The sequence below is a fragment of the Carassius gibelio genome, chromosome A6 (genome assembly GCF_023724105.1).
Source record: "Carassius gibelio isolate Cgi1373 ecotype wild population from Czech Republic chromosome A6, carGib1.2-hapl.c, whole genome shotgun sequence".
Lineage (NCBI taxonomy): Eukaryota > Metazoa > Chordata > Actinopteri > Cypriniformes > Cyprinidae > Carassius > Carassius gibelio.
The window spans coordinates 7,487,613-7,506,890 of NC_068376.1; the positions used below are offsets into that span (position 1 = coordinate 7,487,613).

The 19,278-nt window shown below is 38.4% G+C and overlaps 1 protein-coding gene across 1 annotated transcript; it reads left to right on the top strand.

Annotated features, from left to right (window-relative positions):
* The first annotated feature begins 77 nt into the window (after window positions 1–77).
* On the top strand, window positions 78–19,094 carry LOC128015087 (collagen alpha-2(V) chain-like). The gene is made up of 47 exons (XM_052598788.1): window positions 78–137; window positions 241–285; window positions 381–434; window positions 618–671; window positions 838–891; window positions 1,698–1,751; window positions 2,925–2,978; window positions 3,089–3,133; window positions 3,209–3,262; window positions 3,354–3,398; window positions 4,335–4,388; window positions 4,533–4,631; window positions 4,719–4,763; window positions 4,935–5,033; window positions 5,174–5,227; window positions 5,333–5,440; window positions 5,553–5,606; window positions 5,927–6,025; window positions 6,231–6,284; window positions 6,588–6,686; window positions 7,424–7,477; window positions 7,679–7,732; window positions 7,906–7,959; window positions 9,184–9,237; window positions 9,380–9,424; window positions 9,524–9,622; window positions 9,749–9,856; window positions 11,842–11,895; window positions 12,191–12,244; window positions 12,438–12,491; window positions 12,591–12,644; window positions 12,737–12,844; window positions 13,033–13,086; window positions 13,216–13,269; window positions 13,392–13,553; window positions 13,737–13,844; window positions 14,032–14,139; window positions 14,230–14,283; window positions 14,377–14,484; window positions 14,629–14,682; window positions 14,927–15,034; window positions 15,118–15,171; window positions 15,260–15,367; window positions 15,735–16,059; window positions 17,522–17,709; window positions 17,882–18,127; window positions 18,705–19,094. The coding sequence occupies exons 1-47, from the start codon at window positions 78–80 to the stop codon at window positions 18,849–18,851; spliced, it is 3,954 nt and encodes a 1,317-aa protein (XP_052454748.1). The 3' UTR covers window positions 18,852–19,094.
* Window positions 19,095–19,278: the final 184 nt, after the last annotated feature.

Here is a 19,278-nt window from a genome sequence, read left to right on the forward strand (position 1 = left end):
CAATGTGTGTAATGAATGCACTTTTTAATTCAAATTTAAATTCAATTTATATTTTACAGAGCCAGTTTGCTTCGCATATGGTCTCTGGATTTCAGGATGGAAAGCTTGGAATGGCGTCGATGGTCTCTGGAGCACCGGTAAATATCTTTACACATTCAGAAAGGACTTTTATATGAATATATTAGCTTGATTGCCATATAGAACTACTTAACAGAGATAAAATGTATTTGTTCTGATCAGGGTGAATCAGGACCAAGAGGTCATCCAGGTCCACCAGGTCCACCAGTAAGTTCTCTCAAGATTGGTGAGACCCCCCCCCCCCCCCAACCCCACATTGAATGTTTTCAGCACATTTCCATTTTTTTCTCTCTGTCACTCAGGGGCCAACAGGAGCACAAGGTGCGCCAGGAGATGGGGGTGATCCTGGACCTATGGTAAGACCAAAAATGTAGAGAGGTTTCTGATGCGTAAAGTGCATGGTAAATAATCTGAAAAATACAGGTAAATATCTGAATTGCACCTGTAGGTTTCTAATATTCGTTAGAAAAACTATCCATGCCATGCAGTTAAGCTATCCCTTACTGTACAGTGCAATAGAGTTTTTTTTTTCTTTGTAGGGCTCTTTTGGTCCAAGGGGACCAGATGGTCTTCCTGGAAAACCCGGTCCAGATGTGAGTTGACCAACAATTTGCCCAGTGATTTCATTATTTAAACATAGCGAAGCAGTACGTTCAGTATGGATTCAAATGCTGTCAAGTCACATTTTACAACGCTAACATAAGTAAGTTGAGTTTCCCTCTGCTTTTGATTACAAAAACCTGTTTTTCTCTATAACAGGGTGAGCCTGGACCCCCTGGAAATACAGGAGAAAGAGGATTCCCTGGCTCTCCAGTAAGACAATGCGGCTGTTTTCAGCTCTGTTTTAGGACTGGATGATATTACATCAAATATTTCGTCTTGATGCGTCTCACTGTTTTTTTTCAAGCTATACAAGGTCAGCTTTTAAAGCAACAACTTTTTGTTCGTTTGTGCTGCATCTAGTTGCTTTTGAATGCAAGAACATAGTCTCCGTGAGTTAACTCTTAGACTTAGAAGATGGGCTAAATGAGCCGTAATAACTGAAAAAAAAACCTTGGTTTAAGTTATAAACAATTTTATATTTGACAGTAATTCCACAAATAGTGTCTGGGAACACTGTTGAATGATGACTCCTGAAATAAATGGACTAAAATGCTAACACATGCTCTTTCTGATGAGAAACTGATGAGTTCCAGACCACAATGTCAAACAGACTCAAAAACAAATCAAAAGCTTTAATAACAGTGCAACTGCTTTATGATAGTTACAAGATGACTCAAGGAGTACACAAGAAATAACAAGTAAGAGAGAGAGAAAAAAATCTAACTCAAAAAGTGCAACTGAGACAATGGAAAATTAAACACAGATGTAAACAATGCCTAATTAAATAAAAGGACAAATAACTCATTTACATAAACTGAAAGACTCCATGGTGCTAACTGATGGCTCACAGACTGAAGCTCTATTCTTCCAAAAAATGAAAACATCAAATGAATGCAGTTGATATAAGGAGATGTATGTGGTGACAAGCATCAAAAGCTATAATTAGCTCACAACCTCTACAATTCCTTAATATTAAATGCTTAGCGCATCCTTACCGGTGATGATTTGTTTCATAGGGCTCCAGAGGGTTTCCAGGGTTACCAGGTCAATCTGGAATGAAAGGTCAAAAGGTGAGTTAGATTAGGACTTGCTTCTCAATACACTGATCACTGCTTGTTATGCACTCTTTGCACTGGTATTAAGTATTACGGATTAAGGGCCCTATTTAAACGATCTGAAACGCAAGTGTCAAAGCGCGAAGCGCAAGTAACTTTGTGGGCGGGTCTCGGCGCTGTTGCTATTTTCCCGGCGGGATAAATGGCTCTTGCGCCCGGCGCAAATCTAAAATGGGTTGGTCTGAAGTAGCTTCATTATTCATAGGTGTGGTTTGGGCGTAACGTGAAATAAACCAATCAGAGCGTCATCCAGCATTCCCTTTAAGAGCAGGTGCGCAAGTTCCATTATGGATTGCTATTATTATGGCGTATTTACCAGGCGCACGCCAGGAGCGGTTCACAGCCGAGGAGACTGATGTTCTTGTAAGAGCAGTGAAAGACAGAGAAGTTGTGTTGTATGGGGATGGGAGAAACCCACCCAAAATAGCGTCGGTTAAACAGGCGTGGGAGGAAATAAACACAATTGTTTCATCGATTTTTTTTTTCCTGGTTCTTGACGGACAAACCAATTTGTCAGATGTCCTTATATACATATATGACCTCAAACAGGTCTGATCCTTAATTACTACAATTAGCCTGAATAATTTGTAAGCTAGATTTATGCCTATTTTTTCACATCTTCGTGGCACACCACAATGATTTCCGTCATCTCATGTGTTAATATTTTTTTAAGTGTAACAATTTATGATTTGCAAAAATAACTGTTGCATCTGTGTAGATTACATGAGCAAAGTGTATGCGCGTTGTGCACGCTATACACTATGGTCAAGCATGCGCCCTTAAAATAGCATAATGAACAACGCGCAACGCGCCACTGACTTTAGACCAGGTTTTTTCTGGTCAGTGGCGCAATTGTTTAATGGAACAGCAAAATAGCACCAGGGATTGTTTGCGCCGGAACACGCCTTCTTTTTTGCGCTGAACCGCCCAGGGAGCGCAAGTTCATTCACTAGTTTAGCGACGTGCCTCTGTGGAGGGAAAAGCGCGCTTTGCGCAGGTGCAAAATAGGAATGACACATGCGTCGGTGTACAAAGTCAATTGCGCTGGGTGCAAGATAGGGCCCTAAGTTTGCTTTGAGGACAATTTCACACACAGTGTAAAACTGATAAATCCCATTCCCTTTTTAGGGTAATCCAGGTCTGCAGGGAGTGAAAGGAGAACCAGGTACCTTGGGGTCAAAGGTCAGAGGCCACATATTTGAAGCCAACAAATTCACATAAAAGTGTTCTTGGATTCATGTCCCTTTGGTTTGATTGTCTTAGTAAATTACACTTTCCTTTCATTATCAAAGGGAGAATCTGGATCTCCTGGTGCCATGGGACTTGTGGGTCCACAGGTATGGAGCACTTTATTTCATTTAAACTGATCTTTATTAGATTTTACTAAATTTAACTAATATTGTACTTTAAAGGGCCCGATTGGTATGCCTGGCGAGAGAGGACGTATCGGTCCAACAGGCCCTGTGGTAAGTGGTTAAAGCTTTACCAATTTTGATTGGGTGGTGTTTTATTAAATTTTGAATTTCTTGAGAAAATAAAAATGTTTTCTGTTTGTAGGGAAAACGTGGTCTTTCGGGAAATGTGGGAAAACCAGGTCCATTGGTATGTGAACAACAGAAAGCCCTCCATCAATTCTCATTTATCTACTCTGATCTTCACATTTACTTCAGACTAAATACCTCAAAAAACATGCACTACCATTTAAAGTTTTGGGGTTAATTTGATTTTCTTAACGTTATTGAAAAACATCACTTTTGCTCACCAATGCTGCATTTATTTGATCAATCATTCAGTAAAAACAGTAATATCATGAAATAATATTACAATTTAATATACAGTTGTGCCCAGAATTATTGACACCCTTAGTGAATATGAACAAAAGCAGCTGTGAAAATAAATCTGCATTGTCAGTCCTTTTGAGCGTTAATTTATAAAATCACATAAACCTAATCTTTAATTGAAGTTAAATTATTAAAAATGGAGGGAAGTCTCATTATGATTTTTTTTTCTCAAATACACATTGGCCAAAATTATTGACAACCTTTTATTCAATACATTTTGAAACCTCCATTTGCTTCGTTGTCCTGGTGGAAGATTAAACCACATAAGAATTCTACCAGACTTTTTTCATTTAATTTTTTTTTTAATCTGTTTTAAATATTTTATCCATGTAATGGCAAAGCTGAATTTTCAGCATCCATTATTCCTCTCTTCAGTGTCAAATACAATCACCTTTAGCAATCACTCTAATAGACTTTTGTTTAACTGTACTGCATGTTTTACAGGATTCTTTGATGACTATGAAGTTCAAAAGAACATTAGAAAAAAATAACATGCCTTTAATAACACTTTTGATCAATTTAATGCATCCTGGCTGAATAAAGTATTCATTTAAAAATAATAATAAAATAAAAAACTCTAACTGACCACAAACTTTTGAAGGGTAGTGCATATCTACCATTATCTTCAAAGATGTGGAGTATGTTCTATTAATAAAGAGTGATACGTTATTTAACCTGACACTTATATAATTTGCAGGGCCCGATGGGAATTCCTGGAACCCCAGGATTTCCTGGAGGTCCTGGGATGAAGGTATGCCTGATTCCTGGTTACTGCAAGAATCATGTTCTGCTCATTTTTGCATCTTCGAACATTATTATAGTTTTTATTTAGAAAGGATTTATGGCAAGTACAAAACATGAAAAATGAAATGCACTCTTTTTAAACATTGTGCAGGGTGAAGCAGGACCAACAGGCCCACGAGGTACCAGTGGACCCCAAGGCTCAAGGGGAGAACCAGGCCGGCAAGGCTCACAAGGATCACAAGGCAACCAGGTGCAGTCTCCCCTGTCCTGCTCTTTAGAAAAATGCTACAATGATTTGTTTATTAAATGGTCTCCATAATGTTGATGCCATTTTTAGGGACCAGCAGGCACAGATGGCACACCTGGACTTAAAGGACCAGCAGTAAGTTGGTCCCTACAACACTCATCAAAGAATGCAACATAACATACTGTTTATTTAATTTTGTGCTTATTAAAATTCAGAAAAACGTTTTGAAGGCAACATTGCTATTGTTCCTTATTCTTTGGGTTATGGAATTGAAGAAAGCCCTACTTTTTAATCTGTTCGTTGTAGGGCATTCCAGGTGTTGAGGGCCCTGTTGGACAGATTGGACCGCCTGGCCCACCTGGACCTCAAGGATCATCTGGACTTCCAGGAGCCAAGGGCCAATTGGTAATGACACAGTACAAATTTTAATATTATAACCATATAGGAAATCACTGTTTCTTCTTTATGTGTCAATTAGAGGTGGAGCACTTAATGATACATTGACTGTATACTGTGCTCATTCATATATTTCATGCATGTCATAGGGTGAATTAGGTTCCCCTGGGTTTAAAGGAGAACCTGGAGCTAAAGGAGAACTTGTAAGTATTGACAACATTCAGGTGCCTTTATTTTTATCATAGTTGTTAGAAACAATGCCATCAGAACATCCATCCAATAATGAAGTGGTATATATTTTGTTGTAGGGCGCACCTGGAGTTCAAGGAGAAATTGGGCCGATGGGAGAAGAAGGAAAGCGAGGTCCAAGAGGAGACACAGGGGCCATTGGAGCCCCAGGTCCAGCCGGAGAAAGAGTGAGTGCCATTACATTACTGTGAACAACTTATATACAAGTCTGTTTTTTTTTTCTTCAGGCTTTACATGTTTGTTCAGTACAATAATATTTAATGTTTTATATTTCTCAAGGGAGCTCCAGGTAACCGTGGGTTCCCAGGAGCTGATGGTTTGCCAGGTCAAAAGGTTCGAAACATAATAGTGGTCTATAAAGTTTTAAAAGCCCCTAACATTGCCTGGAACACAACATGTCTATTGGAAACTAAGACTTCTTCAGCATTTATTAATCTTAGTTAATGTTTATCTCAACTACATTTTAAAATTGAAAGTTGTATCTGTTAACATTAGTTAATGCACTGTAAACTAGTATGTAAACTGACTCATTAAAAACATGCTGTAAAAATTTGTTGCAAGTTTATGTTAGTTAATATATTAATTTTAATCAATATGATTTCTCAATGTAAGTCCTTTTCCATACTACAGTATATTCTCTGTCATTTCTCCAGGGTGCACAGGGTGAACGTGGTGTCCCAGGCTCATCGGGGCCTAAAGGTGCAACTGGAGACCCTGGTCGACCTGGGGAAGCAGGAATTACTGGTGCAAGGGTTAGTAAAACTGATGTTCTGTATATTTGTATTCTGTATATTATCTATACCCTACACAGTATAAAGTGCCACGCTGTTATACAGTAAAGTATGTCATATCTGTTCTGGGATTACATAGACTTTGTGATTTTGCTTTGACAGGAGTGGATGATATTGCAGGTACTTTATTGAAGGTGTTCACATATTATATGTCATGTCTCTTTAGGGCTTGACTGGCATTTTGGGAATGCAAGGTGCAGAGGGGAAGATAGGCCCACAGGTAACTTGCAGTTTCCACCTAATGTGATCCTGTTATTCCTTTCTATTGTATACCTGCCTAAAAGAGGTCTTTAAACTCCTCTTTTTGTAGTCCTATTTGAACCAGTGGTTCCTCTGGGAACTTTCTTGGGGAAATTAGATGAACTAAACATGTCAGCTCACATCCTTCTGGAATTAGCTTTCTGGACTGACCAACTGTTATGGCTGAACAGCTCCACATGTTATTTTATTGCTATATTTAAAATAACACTTTATAATAACAAAATAACATCAGTTTCTGATGAGGATGGTGTTTTTTCCATAGGGAGCACCAGGAGATGATGGGAATCCGGGTGTAGCTGGGCCTACTGGAACAAGAGGTGCAACTGGAACCATGGGTCTACCCGGTCCTAAAGGCTTCAGTGTAATTGCCTGTTATATTGATGTGTCATATTTTATATCTCATAAACGTTTTGAAGCAAAGAGTATATCAGGGTGATTATTCTAATAGGAAGACTTTCTGTCCCCTGGAATGATTGGTTTTATATATATAAACTTACTTATATGACCTGATCTGTCTAATTTCAAAGGATATATTATAACAACTAACATTTTTATCACTTTAATTGTGTTTTCTTAATTTTTTTTAACACACTAATGACACTTTTTTGACTTATTTTAGTTTACCCTAGTCTTTAAGAGGTAAAAAAAAAAAAGTCTTAAGATTTTTTGCTTTTTGGATTAATTGGTTGCCTGAAAACCAATTTTTGTATTGGAAGTCCAAGGTTATTCACCTTTTTCTTTAAAGTGGAATATACAGTTTCCACAGACCGTGTCAAAACTCATGGTATCAGACAATACATTGACAATGTCACTGACAAGATCTTTATTTCAGGATGTTATATATGTTGAAGCATTATTTCAAGGCATTTCAGCAGACAAAAGTGCCTGTATGGATGAAAACCCATTAATATTGCAGTATGCATGTTAAAATATATTCTTTAAAAAATACATAAGACAAAGAGAGTCTGATAATGACTTCTGTAATGCAGTTTTTATGGTCAGTTACAAAGTTTCATGTGATGATTTCCCCCTTTATCTTGTGTTTTCATATTCTGATTTTTTTTTTTTTTTTTTTTTCATGTTTTTCTGAATTTGCAGGGTGATCCAGGGAAAGCAGGAGAGATGGGATCATCAGGTGCTCCAGGCCAAAGAGTGAGTCCTGGCTTGCAGTTATGGTGCAACATTGTTTGCAACGTTAAAACTTATTGTAACTTTTCAAAAGCTATTTTAAATTACATTTTTCATTTTGCGTAAATACTTCTGATGACCTGCCAGTGCTGGTATTATATAGCGTATTGATTTAAAAGTCAAGTCAATCAGTAGGATTTGAGATGATGGTTATGATTCCTGCAGGGTCCTAATGGAAAGGATGGAGAAGAAGGTCCAGCTGGAACTCCAGGACCTCCTGTGAGTCTTCCAATTAATCATTTATGGCACATTTATGTCTATTTACATGTTCTGTATATTTTGGTTAGTTGTTTCCTTAGCTATCTCAGCTATTTCAGGTAATACATCTGAGTGGTACATTATTTAGAGGAGGAGATACAATATATGGTTGAGTTTATTGTTTTCCGTTTCAGGGAGTAGCAGGAAATAGAGGGGAACAGGGACCTCCTGGACTAACTGGCTTCCAAGTATGTTCTATATATAGCATTTTAACTCTCTTACGGGCCGTTCACATATCGCGCCTAAAAACGCCTTTTCCTTCTTTCCAAAGCGCTCGGCAGTTGCGCCCCTGAGGCGTCTGCCTTTGCTAAGCAACCATGACGTGCTCTCTCAATGAAGACACGGAAATTTCTGCAAGGGATAAATGGATTTGCAGCTCTAAAAATCGCTTGCCGTAGCTCTGCTACTAAATTTATTTCAAAACGGCAATCCATATACAACTATGGTCAGCTGTTCCTTCATCTTGGCTGAGCTTTCAACATTGTTACAGGAAAGGATGAAGCTAATTGGTTAGTTCTTGTCACATGACCCGCGGTGCGCTTACGGCTCTCTGAAAAGTTGAGATGATTTTAACTTGACGCGCCTGGAAAAAACGAGCACGTCGCACTGCGTGCGAGTAGAGACCGCGTCGCTTTCATTATGAGCACGCATACCGTGCGCCTACATTGGAAATAATGAAAATGAGTGCGCAAAAGACGCGATATGTGAACGGCCCCTTAGTCTTTTTGTTTAGTTTGGGAAAGGATTAAAAAAAACATTTGTATTTCCTGAAGATACCATGCACGGTTTTCATCCTTTTGGCCCCCAACAAGGAAATATTCTAGGGCCCCCACACGAGACGTTTTGACCACAGAAAAGCATAAAACAAAAACATCTTTTGCCATTGTATTAAATTCCCATTCATACGAGAGTGGAGTAACATATCTAAATTCTAAGGAGGAGAATAGGGTTCTTCTTATGGTTCTACATATCTCCATTTGAAAAAGGTGCTCAATAACACCTTTAATGATACAGTAGGTGCTATATAGCACTTAAAGTGGCTCTTCTGGGATTGCAAGCCAATGAACCAATTTTAATGCTATTTAGCAGCATTTTTTATTAGAGTGTATCGTGAGGCATTTTCCTTGATATTGTCAAAAAAAGAGTTTGATGCACTAAGATAAAAAACTGCAAGTTTTAGGCCTCGAAGCTTTCTCCCTTGTCTAAAAAGACTAAATCAAGCAAAACCAGTTCATTGTGATACCCTAGATACCCTTTTACCCCACTTTAACAATGACACATGTATTTGCTTGGGCAGGCAAGGTCATAAACACATAAAAAGTGGGAAAATATTTCCCATATCTGTAAGTAAATTTGATAAGATTTATTACTGGAAGAGTTACGGTACATCTTTTATTATGCTAACTTTTTAGGGCTTACCTGGACCCCCAGGCCCACCAGGAGAGTCAGGAAAACCAGGTGATGAGGTGAGTTCATCATTTCTTTGTGCTCTTTTACCTGATCACTGTATTCTGGTCTTTACTGGATGTAATTTCTTTTGCTGAGGAAGGACACAAATTGACTGAGATTGAGAATTAAAGGATTTTTTTTCTTCTTTTTTTTTCTCAGGGTATCCATGGAGAGGCTGGTGTTGCGGGGCAGACTGGTCCAAGGGTAAGCCTATTGTACTTACACAGCATTTTATCAGTGGACAGCATTCATAATTTCACATAAGCAATCTCACAGTGTTTTTTATCTGTCTATGTTTTGTAGGGTGAACGTGGAACCCCAGGAGTGAGAGGTCAAACTGGACCTAATGGTTTACCAGGACTCAAAGGAAGCGCAGGAACCCCTGGACCTGATGGTCCCAAGGTTAGAGCCAGATCTTTACTCATTAGTAATCATCAAGATGGCTGCATGCCTCTATGCATGCATTTAGTTCCTAAAAGATTTATTGTAGTTTTGTGGACAACAATATAATAATCTTGGCACATGCAGGGTAAACCAGGTCCAGCTGGAATTGTTGGAGAAACAGGAGCACCAGGCCTACAGGGCATGCCAGGAGAGAGAGGGATAACTGGACCAGCCGGGCCTAAAGGAGAAAGTGTGAGTGTGGCTCTGAGATATATATACACACAAACACACACATATATGTATGTATATATAAGCATAGGCTACCTAACACAGATAAGCTGCCTCTTTTTCCAAACTGCGTAGATGACCAGGGTGCTGATTTCTTCTGAGAGTACGCAATTTCATAAAGAGTATGTTTGATCAATTTATAGACTTGCCTAAAATAAAATACATATATAAAACAGTTCAAGCATACATGTATAACAATGTTTGTTTAACATTTATACTGTAAATGTGCGCTGTTAGATGCACATCCAATAGTTTGTGTGGAGTGAAGCAGCAGGACATGGAGGCACCAGCAAGATCACTTGCATTTTTTTCTTACAGTGGAAACAACTTAAAATACGCAGTAATTTTTGCTCATAAAGGTAAGAGTAATACATCATTCTAAACTAAAAAGTCAGTCTCGGCCTTGAACGATTGCCTCAAGACATGATATATATATAAGCTTTAAATGAGGCTACTACTTTAAAACAAAATAAGTCATATTAAAAATAGAAACTCTTTCATTATGTAATTCACACATTTTTCTCTAAAGGCACAACCTACAAGATGGCGAGTCATTTTTATTAATCACCATAATTATAAAAATATAAAAACAAGTAAAAGCCCAAAACAGGCCCGATGATGATTTGCGTTTTATTTTATAATTCTGTACAATTAAAAAATACAATACAAATTATAATGCCATTTAAACTTTTTCCTATAATTTTATAGCTTCTTATATTTTTGATTTTTATATTTTGTTCTGAATACCTTAAAATTTTATGGATTTGATGCAATGCAATTTTGTCTGGTATGTGAATTATTTATTTATTAAAAAAAATTTTGTTAGTTTTTTTGTTTTGTTTTTATCCATGCAGAAAATTCTTTACAAACAGCTTTAAAAATTACTTTATAGCAGAAATTGACATGCAAAAGACTGATAAATTCAGTCATAAACGGTTCAGTCGACAGAAACATAGGACACACAGGCCTATAATAACTGCTGAAATTTTTGCACAGTGTGTAAAGCTATGCACCTGCAGGCACCACTGCAGATGACCACTGTCTTTCTAACATATCTCTTCTCTTCTGATAGTTTTTCAGTCAAATCGTTCTCTATGTGCAGTAAAGAAAGATCTGCAAGTTTTTTAAGAGTAAACCAAGGCGATGCAATAACACATTTCACCAGATTGACTTCAGCAGTCACAAGCCTAGAGTGAATCTAAAGACTTATGCTTAAACTGAATACTGCATCACATAAGGCCATCGCTTCAAATCACCTGTTCAATTCAGCCAGAAATGACTCAATTTACCACGTTTTTATTAGCGGGTTTATAAACAAAACAACAATTATTTGTTAACTTGCTAAAGCTAAATCTCATCCATCTCATGCCTCTCATGTCTTCTCAAGTTGAGAACCATTAGCGACTTGTATTGAAAGATATGGGGTTTAAATAATAATTTATTACAAAACGCACTTATTCTAACCACTTAAATAATAAGATAATACAATTAAAATGGGAAAATTTTAATTCTTTAATTTTTATATTTTATTCATTGCTCAGCCAAAATCATTATTGGCTCTCGTCTGGGCTGGGGCAGTGCCCACCCTAGCCCCCTCTAAACTCCTCCTATGCTGTGAGAGATAAGAGAAAACGGGTCTGCTTTGTCAAAGGCTTTGGCATATGTTAAACATTTGCATATGCACAACAAATGATTTTAGTTTCATTCCTTGAAATCAGTACAACAATACTGAATATATTAAAAGCCTTGGTGGTTAAAGCTCTGTGAGACATGGCGTTTGACATATACTGCATGACTCGCTAATATCCTCAGGCAGGAAGTTAATATTCTCTAATATTATCTGTGAAACATTATGTGTGTGGTGCTCTGAAGTAGAGAAGGAAACCACATCTGTAAAATATGTTTTTCTTATCAGTTTGCACAATAATACTCTTTATCTGTTTTCTTAGGGTGCAGTGGGTGACCGAGGGACAGAAGGGGCGGCTGGCAATGATGGGGCTCGAGTGAGTGACACAGAGCCATAATACTGCATTATAGCAACTCCACAACTCTTACTCTGCACTTATATTCTTGCACTTCTGGTTAGATGCTAATTGCATTTCATTAGCTCTGTACTTGTACTCTGCATAATGACAATAAAGTTGAATCTAATCTAATCCAATCTAATTTACTGGAAAAATATAACCTACCAGTAAATCATATAGAACTCTGAAATATACACATTCAAATGTTAATATCCATTTCTGAAAACAGCAGGGGTTCCAAAGAAACTAAGTAAAATTTCATTGATGTCTGTAGGGATTACCTGGTCCTGTTGGACCTATTGGACCAGCTGGCCCACCCGGGGAGAAGGTTTGATTTTTTTTACCCCCCCCTTTTATAGTGTAAGTGGTAAATTGATCCTTTTTCAGCTCTGCCTGATTGTGTTTTTGTCTGCAATACTAAGACTTTAATGTTTCGTTAGTTTCTTAAAAGAACTGATTAAAAAGTCAGTTTTACAGCTGTTGCTGCTTAGATGTACTCGGAACTTATTGTTCAATTACAGGGAGAACAAGGCCCAAGAGGCCCTTCTGGATCTCCAGGCTCCAGAGCAATGGCTGTAAGTAGAGAAGTTTACTAGGGGAAAACCTTACCTTTTATGTTTGCTGAAGTTCTTTTCTCATGTGGTTCCCAATTCCATTGATGTATTGTGTTTTAGGGTTCACCTGGTGAGCCAGGTCCTACTGGTCCTGTTGGGTTTGCTGGCCCTCCTGTAAGTCCATCCATCCATTAATTCACCCATAAAAAAACTTTTTTATATATAATATGGTATAAGTTGTAAATATTGTCTGGTTTTTGTGGTAGGGTCCTGATGGTCAGCCTGGAGTTAAAGGTGAAACTGGAGAGGAAGGTTCAAAGGGAGAGACCGGGTCTCCAGGGCCTCAGGGAATGGCAGGGAAACCTGGACCACAAGTGAGCAAAATGATTCATACACTATAAAAATAGAGTAAAGAGTGGTACAAAAATATATTTTAAATAAATAATGTTCTTTTGATCTCTTTTCATCAAAGAGCCATATATAGTGTGTAGTAGTGATGTGTATATGTATAGACTATTGGTACCTTAGGAAACAAAAACTTATAAACATAATGCTTTTTTAGGGAGTGGTTGGAATTACAGGCCTCAAAGGTGGCAGAGGAACTCAAGGAGCTGCTGTAAGTTACAAAAATCAAAGTATCAGAATCATTATTTAGCAACTTGGACATGCTCAGTTACTGAATCCTCTTACTTCTTTTATTCCTCACTTTTGTGGAATCCTCTTTGGTTTCTTCTTTTGCTAAAAGGGTCCCAGTGGTTTCCCTGGATCCCCAGGAGGTGTTGGCCCAGCAGGCTCTGCTGTGAGTGATTCCAAAATACAGATTTAATATGGAAGCCAGGCCTTCGGATAGTATTTGCAATGTTTCAGATTCTTTTCGACCAATAAAACATTTGTGGACTCTTACACTGATATTATTTTCAGGGTCCAGTTGGCGAGGCTGGTCCTGTTGGAGCCCCAGGTAAAGAGGGTCCACGTGGGATTCCTGGAGAACCTGGAGGTCCTGGCCGACAGGGTGAGCATGGTAACCCTGGACCTGTTGGTGGCCCTGGAGACAAAGGTGAACCAGGAGAGGACGGACTGCCAGTATGTGATACCTTAATACTCAAATTTGAGTTTTTGCAGGACAGTTTTTGGCTTATGTCATTCAAATATAAATCATGAAAAATAAACTATCATCAAACATTTTTTTTTGTTTAAAACTACAGAATTTTAATGAAATCACTTAATACTCTATCAAAAACTCATATATTTCTTTAACTTTCTTAGGGCCCAGATGGACCATCAGGACCTGCTGGAACTCCAGGACAGAGGGGAATTGTGGGTCTTCCTGGAATGAGAGGAGAGCGTGGTATGGCTGGCCTTCCTGGACCTGCGGTAGGGCACAACTGCTACCTTTTTGGCATGCAAGCAAATATTTAGAATTAAAAAAAATATATATATATATATTACATTTCTCAGCCTCTAGTTGGTGGTTTGTTTAATTGGTCAAAGAGGATGATTTAATTGATGCCAAAAGTCAACTTCTTTGACACATTATCTACTATCTGTATGGTTTTGCAAGGGTCAACCAGGAAAAGCTGGCACCCCAGGTTCTCAAGGAACCAAAGGTGGTGCTGGACCAGCTGGTTTGCCAGGAGCAGCTGGACCCAGAGGAGATGCTGGCCCAGAGGTATGAGATGTCAGTGTGAAAAATACACCGTCAAGATGATTGAAAACATATATATAAAACATTACCTTGATAAATTCCTTCTTAAACTAGGGTTTGGCTGGAGCTGACGGCATTCAAGGAGCAGATGGGATCATTGGACCCAGAGTATGAACCCATTCAACATTTGACACAGTCTTACTGAAAAAATTGTTTAGTTAAATAAAACCAAGTTCAAATGATATGCTAATTTGCTTTCAGGGTGACAGAGGAGACCCAGGATCAGAGGGTCTTGCAGGTGGTCAGGGTGCACCAGGAACCCCAGGACCTGTCGGAACTTCTGGAGACCCAGGACAGAGAGGAGATCAGGTTTGTTTCCTGTATCCACTGCTGACACTTAAATATAAGTAAATAAATATATATTTTTAAAGCATTTAGACTGATTTTATTAATTTTTTTGTATGATGTAATGTAACAAAAGCATTGCTTTAATCTCGTCAATTTTGCTGACAGGGTGCAAGAGGTCCACCTGGTTCTGATGGTCCAGCAGGAATCAGAGGGAAAAAAGTAGGTTTGCATATTAACATACTGATATGGCAAATTTTACATTATCATTTTCAAATATGAAATATAACAAATGATAATGATTGCAAATGAGACTTAAATTAAATGAACTCTGAATTCACACAATTGAGATATCTGGGGAAAAAAATGTGTTACCTAATGACGAGTCAGTTTGTGGAAATAACACAAGGAGAACCTACAACCTGTGTTTATCAACCAAGCGAAAATTTCTTCTAAACAACCTTAGGGACCACAAGGACCAATGGGAGACAAAGGTGACAAAGGAGAAGCGGGTGAGAGAGGTCAGAAGGGCCATCGTGGCTTCACTGGACTCCATGGGCTTCCTGGAACATCAGTATGTAAAATTGACAACATGTCACCTGTAACACAATACAGTAAGTGTCTTCTGATAATTATCTGTCAATCATTTCCCTCCAGGGTGCTCCAGGGGATGATGGTGCTGTAGGAATCACAGGACCAAGCGGCCAAAGAGTGAGCAACATCACTCTGAATTCTTAAAGCACCAGCAAAACACAAAACAATGTTGAACAGATTTTAATACAGAACATGTCATTATTAGGGACCCCATGGCCCTGTTGGTCCACCAGGAAAAGAAGGAGATACAGGTTTACCTGGAGCAGTGGGGGCCCCTGGAACTCGAGGTGCTCCTGGAGATATTGGACCTGAGGTGAGGCATGAGATTATGTCTATGATGCATTTTATGTATATTATGAGGTGGGATCTGCTTGCTGAAACAGCTTAAACCAGTCTAAGGTTTTTTCAGGTCTGGACTCGAGAGGTTTGGGGCATTTTTCACATGTCAGTAGGACTGTGCATTCAGTCACCGTCTCAAATGCAACAGAAAATCTACAATTAATAACATGTTTTTGTGTCTCTTTTTTCAAATGCCAATTTTCCATCTGTAATGACTCATAAACAGATACACTTTATACTTCATGACTCATAATCATGATTAATTACCAGATGCTGCTAATGTGATTAGATGTTTTATCACTAATGTTCAGCATAAACAGTATTCACCCATCTCTCTGTAGGGACCCCCTGGAGAACCCGGCCCACCTGGACCCCCAGGTTCTCCTGGCCCCCCTACAGCCGCTGTAGATGACATTTTTGGAACACGCTTTGAACCTGATTTCGATTCTGAGCCAGAGGAACCTCCCCAACCCCCACCAGAGTTTAACGAGGATGAAGCGAGGCCCAATAACGGATCTGATGCGGTTCGGGTCGACAGTGAAGTTCACTTGTCTCTGAAGAGCTTGGGAAGTCAGCTGCACGGCATGCGCAGTCCTGATGGCACTCGGCACTATCCTGCCCGCACGTGTCAGGACCTGAAGCAGTGCTATCCTCTGAAGAAGAGCGGTGAGTGAGACAAACAGACATGCAGTTTAGAAGTAGCTCCGAATTTTTACTGACCCTGATCAGGCACAGCATGAATTGCTAGATCTTGATTTTCATTTGTGATGCATCTCTATAGGAATAATTCACAAAAAAAGAGCAAAGTTCTATAATCATTTACTCACCCTCTTGCCATTCCAAACCCAAATTGATGCGTCTTGAGCTATGGAGATTAATGATTTAAAATTTGGTCTTTTACAAGCTTTTACATGGCTTCAGAAAGCTAGTAATATAACAAAATGCAAAAAGAAGTTATTCGTCATGTTTTGCAGTAGCCCAGACTTTCTTAAAATAAGATCATTCTACCTGATAAGCGATGAAAAACTGCATAAGATATCAAATGTTCTGTTTAGAGTATCTGCACTGGCAGGTTTGTTTAACTGGTTTTAAGTGTAAGCCTAAAAAAAAGGTTTCATTTAAAATACATTCCCTGAAAAAAACTTTTAATACGATATGCAATTTTCCATCTCAGGCAAATTTATTTTGTTCTATGGATGTTTAGATATTTGACTGGAAAGCCCCTCTTCCCAAAACACTTTTATTGTAAGAAAAAGAGACAATAACTACTTCAGAAGACAAAAGATAAGATGGTTTTGGAATAACACGAGAAAACCTTATGATTATAAACATTTTAGTTATTAATAATTTTTCTCAAATATTCTGCAAACCACTTTGTGGTCCCCTGGGAGTCCTTAGAACACAATTTTAAACCTTTTTAAACCTTTACGTCTGTGTGTGTGAGAACAATATCATGAAAAAATATACTGGCCTTTAACCCCAATCTACAGGCCTTTAACCGCAATCTATCTTTAGAAACACCTTTTTTAACATCTCATTTATGTAATTAACACCGTTATGGAACACCAGCAGGCACTGTGTGAAAAAGTAATGTCCTTCCCATTCAACAAAACTAACAGGGATCATAAGAGTCAGCGCATTAAACAGTGTTCCTAAGCAGAAATAAACAAGAATCGCCATAATTGGAGGGTAGAAAGACATAAACCACAGCTATGTAAAAAGGTTATGTTGTATTTGACAGGAATTACCTGCATGATTCCCAACATTTCAGGAGAATTCATATATGAATAGACAAGTTAAATCAAAGTCCCATTATGTCAGGCATAAAACAAACACAGCGTCCCAGAGTAAGCATGCTTATAATATATTAGGAAACTGATGGGCGGTCATCTGCCAGTGAGCTGAAACTAAATCTGGAATATGATCCAGATCACTTGGATTAGCTGACACCAAAGATTTAGTTACCGATATTTAAAATCCATGAATCGAAATCATATACAGTATGTAAAGAAAAACCACACGAGAGTCAGAATCCATTGTGAGATACATGACACTGATAAATTCCTTTTTCATGCCAGTGTATATGTCAAGTAAATCAAGTATGTATTCTTTTCCCAATGTATCACAGGTGAATACTGGATAGACCCAAATGAGGGCAGCGTTAGAGACGCCATTCAAGTGTACTGTAACATGGAAATGGGAGAGACATGTATACCTGCCAACCCAGCCAGTATTCCACGAAAGAACTGGTGGAGTTCACGCTCCAGCTTACCAAAGCCAGTCTGGTTTGGAGCAATCATGAACCGGGGAACTAAAGTTAATATGATTACAATGATGACTATTTCAATTTAAGTCAAAAAATGAAATTACAAATAAATAAAGTTAAAACTATTGCCCTGTATAGGACACTAAAAGCATGTCTCATTGTGCAACTACAGTGTGCTGTTAAATTTACTGTATGCTCTGATCTTTTATTACTCCTCTTCAGTTCACCTATGGAAACAAAGAGACACCAGCTAATGCTGTATCCGTCCAGTTGAGATTTCTCCGTCTGCTGTCAAAGGAAGCAGCACAGAGCGTCACCTATCACTGCAAAAACAGCGTGGCCTATAAAGATGAGAAGAACAGCAATCTGAAGAAGGCTTTAGTCCTTAAGGCTTCTGATGGACAAGACATAAAGGCATATAGCACCAACAAACGTCTGAAGTACACAGTCTTAGAGGACGGCTGCTCTGTATGTTTATATTATTTGATAACTTATTTACATAAAATAAAAATCAGCGTTGGGGACACTACTTTGCAAATTATAGATTGGTAGACCAAAAACTAATCATACTGTATATATTAAACCTTTAACCTTTAAAAAGTAGTAGGCTACACAACCGTGAAACTATTTAAGGCAGTGTTTTAAATATGTATTTTGAAAATCATTTGTCATTCGTTAGCCATTGGATGCTGTTGGATGCTAGTAGATGTTCCTTTATGACTCAAGTATCCAACTGTATCACATCAGATCACTGTCTACATTTTTACTGGTAGTTTCTGCATTCATTCTATCTGCATTTGCATAAAGTCGTCACATTGCTAAACTTTACTCTCCTAATCACTCATTTCATCTCATTGAATGACTTGTCATTTTGAAGCATTTTGCTTCTTTGAAATGCATCATTTGAATCAGTGGGAATGATTGAGTTAGTCCCCAACGCTGATGACAATGTCAAGAATAACATTCTGTAAGCGTTTTCATTTATGCAAAAATGCCACCAATGAAAAATGACCTCACTGGTCTTCCTCTTTGTTCTTCCTTCCAGAAACCCAACGGTATATGGGGCAAGAGCGTCTTTGAGTACCGCACACAATCACTTTCACGGTTGCCCATTGTGGACTTGGCTCCAGTGGATGTAGGTGGGAAAGATCAGGAGTTTGGCATTGACATCGGCCATGTGTGCTTCTCATGAAACCAAGGATAAAAGCATCATCATTTGGACTTCAGCCAATTCAGCCAATACAGTATTTATTGTGAACACCGTCTGTAAGGGCCTAGAGGAATTTCTGACCTTTATTTCATGATTATTCATGATGGTTTTCACAAACCTGTGGTGTATGAGTGCATGAGAGACTATGGACCCTTTAATTTATGTGTTATTCGCCAAATGTGTGAAACATTCATTTAAATGAATTCGAAAAGTAATGTTTTACAAGTTTGACTGTGCCTTGCCTGTCTAATCTGTATGTTGTTTTATAGATTGTTTTATAGATAGTTGTTCACCCTTAAATCACAATCATTTCAAGTGGATTTTGAAGGTCAAGTAGTGAGATAATTATTCAGGACAGCACATCTGCATTCAATTCCCCAGCAGTTCTCTTCCCAAACCTGAAAATGAT

Excerpts from the sequence above, each read along its gene's own strand:
- LOC128015087 (XM_052598788.1), top strand. The coding sequence starts at position 78 with ATGGTCTCTGGATTTCAGGATGGAAAGCTTGGAATGGCGTCGATGGTC. Across the intron at positions 5,607-5,926 it reads ATGGTTTGCCAGGTCAAAAG|GGTGCACAGGGTGAACGTGG; the intron begins GTTCGAAACATA and ends TCATTTCTCCAG. Across the intron at positions 12,492-12,590 it reads CAGGCTCCAGAGCAATGGCT|GGTTCACCTGGTGAGCCAGG; the intron begins GTAAGTAGAGAA and ends ATTGTGTTTTAG.